Source organism: Asterias amurensis, chromosome 20 (genome assembly GCF_032118995.1).
Source record: "Asterias amurensis chromosome 20, ASM3211899v1".
In the NCBI taxonomy this organism is placed as follows: Eukaryota; Metazoa; Echinodermata; class Asteroidea; order Forcipulatida; family Asteriidae; genus Asterias; species Asterias amurensis.
The window spans coordinates 13636374-13647329 of NC_092667.1; the positions used below are offsets into that span (position 1 = coordinate 13636374).

The window sequence follows — 10956 nt, forward strand, 5'->3', positions numbered from 1 at the left end:
ATATAAAGATAGTACTTCGGTGAAAACTTCTTTTGAAAATAATTGTTTGAAATGCATTAGTTTTTGAGTTAACCAACTAGTTTTCTTTTGAAAATACTTGTTTGAAATGCATTAGTTTTTGAGTTAACCAACTAGTTTTTATCTTAGAGATGCTAAATTTGCATCGGGGATTAAGAATATTAATTTTTATCTTGCAAGTCAAAAGCTCAATGTTTGAAAACATTGAAAATTTGAAAGGATTTTCACCTTTTTGCTCGTGACTCTAATATAATCCGAGAGTAGAATAGTATAAAGGCGAGCAGATCATGACAATAATGTGAAAGATGAAGACACAATTTGATGCTAGGTCGAAATGAGCAGGATACCAGTCAAGTTTGTGTGACATGGTACTTAAGCTGGTAATCTTTATTTTTGTAAGCAACATTATGTTGTGCTAACTACTTTCTGAGCTCAAGCATCTCTTGGGGCCTGAGTGTTAGAGAGCCAGGCGCTTTGTTTTACAAGCCTTAAAATGTGCAATTGCAATCTCGTAAAACATCGGTGTAAGGGTCAAACCAAAACTATTATAATATTATATTATTGATTATTATTTGTTGTTGAATTTCTTGTAGGTTTAATACCATCACGGGTTTGAGTTGTATTCGCAATGAGCAAGACGGCAGCCAAGGAAAACGGAATCTGCAATGGTGGCGGAGAGGGCGCCACCTGCGCCAAGAGAATGAAATTAACAGACACACACATCAAGGTCATCTCGAAGAACAACGGCCACCCTAAGGTGAAGCAGAACAGCGCCGCCATCGTCCAGAGTGAGACAGTGAAGACGGTTGAGAACGGACATCGGAATAATGGCTCGGATTGCGAGAAAGTCACGGTGAAGAAAAACCAAGACGGGGATGTAGCGACTGGTTACGTCACGGCGCAAGATTGGAAGAAGAAATGGGAGAGCGGGAAGACAAGGTTTCATAATCAGAAAGTTCACAGGTGAGAATGATGTCAGCCAAAGACGAGCCAAAAACAGCATTAATAATAACTTAATTTCCTTGTTTAGGCACAGGAAACCTTTGAAAATTGTTTCACTTTGTGGGGTTTCCCAACATATGCATAAAACAACGAATCTGTGAACAATTTGGCTCAATTGGTCGTTGAAGTTGCAAGAAAATAATGAAAGGAAAAATTGTCCATAATGCAAAAACATGTGTGTGCTTTCAGATGCGCGAGAAAGGCCTGAAGTCTCCAGGCCTGAAGTCTTTATCAGATTCAAATATTAAAGTAAAAATACCCCACTTCATAGGGAGACGTTTCTCACAATATATACTATCAGCAGCTCTCCATTGCTCGTTACTAAGTAAGTTTTATGCTAAATATATATTTGATCAGTGACCAAAAGTCCCCAGCGCATTTAAACAAAATTGCTTCGCAAAGTAATTCGTCATAGACTGTTTTGAACCTATAGCTCATGTTAGTCCTCCCCAGTCACTAACCGAGTAAGCTTTTTGTTTCATTTCTTGCAGAATGCTCACAAAGCACATCCATAGACTCGTAGAAGGAATGAACGAACCGAGAATGCTCATACCACTTTGCGGAAAGACTTTGGATATGGTGTGGTAAGTTTCGTTATAGTTTTAACCTACCCATTTCAACAATAGTATACCATTAATTTTTACACTAGAGTCAATCCATTTGGTTTGGAAATGAATGCTCCGTTGACTCAGTTTTCTTCGGTTAAAAGAGTTATTCAATTTCACCAGTTTAGCTTCCACTGGTCAAAAAAGATCATTCTAAAACTTAAAATGTTTGTTTTTGTTATTTTGCGCGTTAAGTAGATTTAACTTGGACCACAGAAATAGTGTAGATGAGGGGGTTGGCACTCGACAAGGTTGCTTCTTGCAAATCCCCTCTTCATCTTTGTTAAAGTCTTATCTACTTCTTAAGGTATTATTAAAAAATTACCCCTCATCCAGCTTCTTATTGCATTGATGTGGAAATAAAATAAATGAATGAAATGCATTAGGTCGTAAGACACCTTTAACGTTACTGCCACTTTAAATTTACAAGCTATTCTGATAATAGCACCATTCTAACTTTAATAATTTTGAATCGTTTGATTCTGTATATTTGGTCATTATTGGTAATTCAGTGAAATGTGTTTTATGTTTGTTTATCATTAGGTTTTTGGATAGAGGATACAGCGTCGTGGGATGTGAAATCGCTGAACTTGGAGTCAAACAATTCTTCACAGAGAACGAAATTGAGTACACGACTGAAACACTCAAGGACACAGACGGGCTTGTGTACAAAGTAATTAATACATCTGTCTATACCATAAAATGTTAATGTTGAATATTATAATAACTCATTAACGTGAAAATGTTCGCAAACCACCGTATTTTGAACCATTTTTTTCCCAGTTAATTACATTTCTGGTAAAGAAACTAAGGATGCCTCCAAGCTTTTGGAAACCTGTAGTAACCATTGGTGCTTGCTATGTGAACCAGGAACACTGGGAATAACTCGTACTCTTCCACGATGAGTGTTCTTGGTTATTTTATTTTAAGTCAACGTGTCAAAACCGTGAATCGAACCCACTTTCTGTTGACCAGAAACATCAGAGCTACCGGGTAAATTCGGTGGTCTAGTTGATAAGACACTGGTCGTGGGTTTGAATCCCACCCGAGTAATATACCTGTGCTTTGAACCGTTCAGTCACTTTGGAGTGCTAGGTGGCAGCAGACTTACCAGGTACATTTCCATTGTTTTACGCACTTCTGAGCATTCGCACATTAAATCGATAACAAGGTTTTTACCCGGCAAGTCTGCTGCCCCCAGCGTCCCAAAAGTCCCCAATTGTCACATAAGTTTTCTTTATATAAAGGTAACAAGGATTTACAAATTTGGTTCCGTTTGTTTTAGGGAAAGGACAAGGATGTCACAATCTATGTGACGGATTTCTTCACGCTGACGAGTGCCCTCATCGGTCAGTTTGACTGCATATGGGACCGAGGCTCATTGGCTGCAATAAACCCAGACGACAGAAAAAGGTAAACGCAACCGCACTCTGTGAAAAAAAGTGTTTAGAGATTCAACACATGTCTAAGCATTAGTTTTTGTACCCACTTTTTGCACAAGTATAACCTCATGATCTCAAACATGTGTAGATTATGGTGTGTGTTTAAAGCCATTATACACTTTCGGTAAACAGTATTGTCTAAGTCCCACACTTCGTGTATCACAGCTTATGTATAAAATAACAAACCTGTGAAAAGTTAGGCTCAATCGGTCATCGGAGTCGGGAGAAAATAACGGGAAAACCCACTCTTGTTTCCGCACGTTTCGCCGTGTCATGACATGTGTTTACAATAAATACGTAATTCTCGCTATCGGGAATCGATATTGTTTTAATGTTTTCTAAAAAAGTAAAGCATTTCATGGAATAATATTTCAAGAGAAGTATTTCACCATTACCTTCTGTAAACCCTGTAAATTATTTGTAAATCTGTGAACTTTTTCTTCTTTTCTGTACCGAAAGTGTAAAAATCATTTGAGCATGTTTCAAAATGATAAGCATACAATTTAAATATGTTTAAAGTATTGGACGTCCTTTAAGCAACATCCATAGCCGTATTGGCGTAGACGCCAGTTCGAATTTGGTCACAGGATAGACTAGTCCCCTGTCCTTCGCTATTGGTTTATGTACATACCACGTACGTCGGATTTAAAGGCAGTGGACACTATTGGTAATTACTCAAAATATTTATCATCATACAACCTTTCTTGATTACGAATAATGGGGAAAGATGGATGGTATAAAACATTGTGAGAAATAGCTCCCTTTGAAGTGACGTAGTTTTCGAGAAAGAAGTAATTTTCCACGAATTTGATTTCGAGACCTCAAGTTTAGAATTTGAGGTCTCGAAATCAAGCATCAGAAAGCACACAACTTCGTGTGAATCTCGCAAATTCGACGACCGATTGAGCTCAAATTTTCACAGGTTTGTTATTTTATGCATATGTTGAGATACACCAACTGTGAAGACTAGTCTTTGACAATTACCAATAGTGTCCAGTGTCTTTAACTCATGTGAATCACACGAAGGTCATGTGAAATGACTCGAGATCAAAGGTGATTATTGACGTGGGCTCAAACGGCAGATCTTTCTGGCGTAACTCACGAGCCTCGAAGTGTGACGTCAGATGTTCGGGCTAAGCCACAAGCCTGCAACTCAGCATAATGTAAATACCAGTCGGTTCTCCTTGACATTCATTTCTTGCTTCATACGAAATTTTAATTCTATTTGTTAGGTCTTTTGTAAACAGATGTCCACAAAGGGAAAAACTTCGTAAGCAAGTCTGTTTTTAACATTACTGTGTTTCAATTCTTTGTTCATTTAGATATCGTGACGTCATATGTGACGTATTGAAGCCCAGCGGTCGTTATCTTCTAGATATATTTGAAATCCCGCACGATGTCTTTTGTGGTCCGCCACACAACCTCGACCCCGAAGAACTCAAACTGCTCTACGGTAAGGGATTGATCAGATCTAGTGCAATAATCTTGGTTTTTCCAAATTCTGAAGCTATCAACTCAATTATGATTAAGTACATTTCATTGTTATCTTATATGTATTTACTAGTAACCATGGTAAATGTTAATTGTCTGACTGTTTGTATATGTGGTTTTTTTCTTGTAACTTTTTCCATTATTATTTTTAATTTTTGTGTGTGTGCCTATGTCCAGTCTCTTGCCCTTAGTAAGGCTTCCCAAATACAAGTAACTACTTATTGGGGTTTGCCTAAATATCCATAATCGGTTATCTGTTGTTACTTGATTTATTGTTAATTTGTATGCCTATGTTCATTGTGTATTATGGAAATGGAATATATTTTGCCAACAAAATTCTCTGAACTGAATTAACATGAGATTAAATACCACAGCGCCCTCTTGTGTACTCGTTTTGGCCTAATGAATATTCATTTTCATCTATTTTCATAGGTGGATCGTTTGAAATTGAGCAACTTGAACACGTGGACGCCATGAATCCCTGGTCTAAATCATGGGGTGTCACGTACTTTTACGAGAATGACTTCCTTCTCACCTGGAAGAAGTAGACAGAAGAAGAAAAAGAAGGGGGAGTATCTGTATAGTGAACAACTGAATATGACTTACAAATCATGTCTTGTTTTGAGAGAGAGACGGTTGTTAACTCAAAACTTGGCACTGGTTACTTTGGAGTCTGCAGCTTCTGGCGATGTCATGTTCCCAATGGGCAAGCTTAAGGTCACTACAGGTGGATCACCAAACCACTTGGCACCAGACGAGTTAGAGACAAGTGCCTCATAATGAATCTTGTATAGAATGATATATCAAATCCAAAATGGCCGACGTGCTTTGTGAACTTTGTTTATAAAAATGTAATTATTGATAACAACATAGTTAATGAATTTGGTGTTTTACTTTTTAACTAATTTGAAGTACGGCTTTTTGGCATAAGCAAAAAATATATGGACCGACTCAGCTTTTACCACGCCTGCGGACCCAAGTTTTATGTTGATTCTAACAAACAACAAAATATTATTTAACAAATCTTAGTGTAATCGGGGGGCCAATTTCATAGAGCTGCTAAGCATGAAATGTTTCCGTTGATAAAAACTGGATTACCAACCAAATTTCCATGTGATTTTCAGGATAAGCAAACAACAGATGAAAACCAGTAACAAGCAAAATGCAACAAATGAACACTTGGTTGGTAATCCTGTTTTTATTAAGGAAGAAATTTCATGCTAAGCAATTTTTATGCTCAGCAGTTCTATGAAATTGGGCCCTGGTATGTACTGAAAATTCAGTCCAAGGCTCCGGTCTGAGGTTGGATTCGAACCGAGGTCTTTGGAAATGCAGCGAAAGAAACCACTCAGTCAGCCTGATCCCCGATCCCCTTATTCACATTGTCGTGATTCCTCGATCAAGCCAATGAGGATGGAGGGTTGAGACGGAGGTCTCGACGTTTCGAGCAGTGTATTCTGCTGATCTTCAGTAGACTCTCCTCGAGATGGGCATCCGAGCGTACATTTAATAATGATAGTTTTTAAGCAAGAATTTAAAACAAACTGCTGTGAATGGGATTCAACTGATAAAAATAACCATCGATATTAAAGCTATTTTAAACATTGTTAATAAAGATTTAACTATATGATATTGTACCTATTAGGCCTAAACCATTATATATGTAAATTGTACATCGCGCGTGCGAACTATTAACACTATTGGTTGGCAATTAATGAGATAATGTAAGTTTTGTCAATCAATAATCTGGACGCATTCGTGAACAAATAATTAACATAATTTCGTGGGAAAAAATGTAATTAGCGAAACCTGTTTGAAAGCAAAGCTTTAGGACACAAATAGTGACATTTTTACTGTAAAAAAAAAAAAACATTTTAAGAAGAAACTATAAGTAAATAGTAAACTTGCGGTACAACCACGTGTAAATCTCTTAGGGTGAGTGTTGGCTCTGAAAAGAGCCGGTTGGGTCTCGACGTTTCGAACAGTATACTCTGCTCATCTTCAGAAACATTTTGTTTTGCTTATATCAACGGGAAACAAAAATGGTGTCCACCTAGTGTTAAAGTTCATACAACTTCACATAAAATAACAAATTACTTATTTGAGAATTAGCCTTTTTTATTAACGGAATCTTGTCCATCTCATTTTAAACAATCCTTTTGTTTTCCCTCTCGTGGCTTAAATGTAAATAATTGCATATCTTTCAGCAAATTGCACAATCTAAGTCACGTGTCCTGGACGCGTAACCTGATTGGTCACAATGGGGTTGTGACGTATTACTTTTCGAATACACGTGACTTTGCTGAAGGGCCTGGCATGCCGTGTCTACTGTAACATAAAAATATATATGAATCAGAATAAAGCTGACGTATTCATTGGAATGACACTGAAGTTGTTTTGGAGTTCTTTCTTAAAGTTTGTAAAATGTATATTATTATAATTTCATTTTTGTTTCTTATGTGAGTCTCTTGAATATTTTCGTAAAGTGTACCTTTTTCTTGATTGGAATTTCCACATTATTGATGCCACACCAAACTTGTGAAGGCGGAGTGACTTTGTCAGTGTTCGGATGATTTTTAAGTACATAACAAAAAGGTACTTTGGTCTACGTCCACAAACCTTTTACATAGCATCATGTAATGATGTACAATGTTTTGTGGCACAGCACACGGAACCAACGGTTTAACGTCCTACCCGAAGGACGATGGTTAAATAATGTCTAGCTTAATGACCAGCGTCACGACTTACAATACTCTGCTGGTCAGAAACATCAGAGTTTGGTACATTTCGACTGTTATAAGATGAGGTCATGTCCATCTAACTTTTATTTCGCTCACTGAGAGCGAGTAATTATTTAGCTACCGACAAACACTTGAAACAGCAGTCGGGACGATACTATTACAGTACACCTGAAACAGCAGTAGGATGATACTATTACACACACATGGAACAGCAGTAGGGATGATACTATTACCGAAAACGTACGTTTCATCACGTCGTAAGCGTTAGATCGAATCCACCTCGTATCCAGAGTCACGGTATACACCCCCAGGGGGCGAACAGGGAGCGCTGCGCCAACGCAATGACTGGGCTCACAACACACCCCTGGAGCGGGACTAGACCTTAATACCTTGCAGTCTTTACAGGTGTGAAAACATCAAGGTAAAAGTATGATTCCTCAAAACAAATATTAAAATATTCCAGATTGTTTCGGTTCAGGCTATGTTTTTTTTTGTTTGATAACATTATGTTGGTCCGTCTTAAACCGTGGCCTGGATCGTAAATTTAAGGGTACTTTATTGAATTCCTATTGTTGATTGATATAGATGTTTTCTGTCTTACATTGTTGACCTGTCTTTACTAGTTCTTGTCAATTGATCATTATTGTCTAGGTAACTACTTTAATTATTAGTAACTTTTGCATTGAGCCTTCTTGAGTTGAGCCTTCTTGAGTTGAGCCGTCTTGAATACACCTTACCTTTCAGGAACATTTGTCATACCTGGAGTGGTGTCTTCCACAAGATATTAAAAACCATTGACTGCTTAATGCAAACGTTTGCTCAGAGACCATAACCTTACAAGATTTGCTTCTTTATGGGCCCCTCCACAGTTTCATGAACCTCATTGCTTGTTTTTTAATTTAAAATCTTGTCATACAACTGACGTAATTAACTTCAAACTTTAATTGCCTTGTTGTTATGATCCTTTGGGGAAGTAATTTGTATACTGATTGAATGGCAACGTTTTTGGGGGGAGGTAGTGCTTTCTGCTCTACCGGCCAGGCTTCGAATTGATGATACCCAAGCCTACATTCGTATGGACTGTAAAAGGGGTAACCCTGTTTCAGCCCTAGGAGTAGGTGGCAACGGCCGCTGAAAAATATAATTGTTGCCCACACCTTGAAGTGGCCTTCAGGCCTTGTGTGTCAGGCGACTTACATAAAAAAAAAAAGAAAAAAAAAAAAAAGAAAAAAAAAAAAAACGTTCCAGACAATGCGCTTTTAACAGAGGGTTCAAAGCCACAACCAAACTCACAGCCAAAGTCGCAGCCAAACATCAGAAAAAATCTTACAAAATAGTAACTATGGAAACTTGTTTCGTCTTTCACCGGTCACCAATTTCGAGTAAAGTGTTCTACTGCTGATGACACGACTGTTCATAACTCTGCGCAACCGATGACACCTCACATGAGAAGGCCCGTCACCAACTATATAGGATTCTATTTTCTACGTAAAATGCCTCAAATGTTCCACAAACCTCTTTTGTTCTTAATCATTCTTTTATTAATGCAATTATCTCATGACATAGGTCAATAGATTCAGACTGCCTTAAAGGCACCGGTCACCTTTGGTAATTGTCAACGACCAGTTTTCTCACTTGGTGTGTATTCCAACATATTATGCATAAATAACAAACCTGTGTAAATTTGGAATCAATTGGCCATCGAAGTTGCAGTCAGAGAATAATGAAAGAAAAAAACACACCATTGTTGCATTTCTTTGTGTGCTTTAAGATGCATGATGAGTGGTTTCAGCTGAGGTCTTTAATTATTTGAGTGAGAAATTACTTCTTTCTCAAAAACTACGTTGCTTCAGAGGGAGCCGTTTCTCACAATATTGTTTATACTTTCAACAGCTCTCCACTACTCATTACCAAGTAAGTATTTATGCTAAGAATTATGTTGAGTAATTACCAATAGTGTCCAGCCAGTGCCTTTAAGTATGATTTGAAACTTCAAATTTCTTATTTTCACCATAAAGATCCCACATTTCGTCCTTCTGATGAAACTAATAATTTTTATATTTTACAGTTTGCTTATAAAACATTACAATATGAGTTTTTTAATTCCTGAATATTCATTACAAACGGTTGATTGCTAGTAGGTTTACTATTCTCTATGATTACAATAAATTAGTTATTTACTCCTGAATATTCATTACATACGCTTGATTGCTAGTAGGTTTACTATTCTCTATGATTACAATAAATTAGTTATATTCCTGAATATTCATTACATACGCTTGATTGCTAAGTAGGTTTACTATTCTCTAAGCATGAAACACGGGTAAATGGATTCGAAGGGATGGGAGGAGAAAGAGAGGGAGGGGCGTGACCCACCTCCTGACTGATCAATCATTCACCAAAGCCAACCGCATTACTCCATTTTCTCGTACACCATTCTGAGTTAAATACAGAGCACAAGCAAAACGTCTCAAAATAGGGCTTGGGAGAACACCATGATTATCAAGTTGAGAGATCGCTGGCAGACGACACGACAATATGCCATCGTTTAATGCATATGTGATTCGCGCGCTTTCTGAAGGCGATTTTTTTTTTGGCGCGATTCAATTAGTGAAATTACTTTTCGTTGTGCATCAGACACGTATCAGTGACGGCATAAGGCTTCAATCTGGGGGATTTAGGGGAACCGGATTGGTAGCGTTGAACCGTGGATGATTTTCTTGTTTATAAAATGTCCAGGGTTTTTCTCCACCCCTCAGATTGGATTACTGATGAAAGTTTAAGCGATGAGAGGCACTTGATTGGTATTTTTAAGGCAAGCGCTGCGTAGACGCCTTCAACCGGATGGGTTCTGTGTTTTGGGATGTCTTCCGGATTAAGGATCTGTTGATAGGTTCTTGACCGATCCAGTGAGTAATCTGACTGCTGATGAAACAAATGAAAATTACAATTGTTGTCAGTAAAAAAAGGAGGATAACCCTAGGAACTGGAAACTCAACAAGCTTGAAGATAAAAATAGAAATTGTACACAAATGGTGCAAAAGTTTCTGTATTCAGCGTCGGATATGATCCGTGTAACATTTCTAATTCCTTTAACCGTTGTTTTTTGAAAGAATTTCAGAGTAATCCGACTGCAGATAAAACAATGAAAATTACAATTGATGTCAATGAGAAAGAAAGAAAACCCTAAAAAAAAACTAGAAACTCAAACAGCTGGGAAGACTAGAAGTTTTACACAAATGGTGCAAAAGTAGTTTCTGTATTTAGCGTTTGATGTGGTCAATGTTATTAGTTAAAGATCCTTTACCCATTGTTTTGAATGAATTTCAGACTAATATGGCTACAGATGAATCAATTACAGTTGTTGTCAGTGAGAAAGGAGACAACCCTGAAAACTAGAACATCAACAAGCTTGGAATATCAAAGTATATTGTTTTACACAAAATGGTGCAAAAATAGTTTCTGTATTCAGCGTCGGGTGTGATCCGTGTTATATAATATTTCAATTTTCTTATTTACCTGTTCATGTTTGTTGTGTTGTCATTAAGCCTTCGAGAAAGACTCTTCTTGGGTCGAAACGTCAGGCCATAAACTATTTTGTTTGCATATTTTTAATTCCTTTACCCATTTTTAGTTTTTGCAAGAATTTCTCTTTCA

The 10956-nt window shown here is 37.5% G+C and overlaps 1 protein-coding gene across 1 annotated transcript; it reads left to right on the forward strand.

Moving 5' to 3' along the window:
* The first annotated feature begins 616 nt into the window (after window positions 1-616).
* Window positions 617-6944, forward strand: LOC139952299 (thiopurine S-methyltransferase-like). The gene is made up of 6 exons (XM_071951386.1): window positions 617-981; window positions 1512-1604; window positions 2169-2298; window positions 2911-3038; window positions 4390-4520; window positions 4991-6944. The coding sequence occupies exons 1-6, from the start codon at window positions 647-649 to the stop codon at window positions 5104-5106; spliced, it is 933 nt and encodes a 310-aa protein (XP_071807487.1). The 5' UTR covers window positions 617-646; the 3' UTR covers window positions 5107-6944.
* The last annotated feature ends 4012 nt before the right edge of the window (window positions 6945-10956 follow it).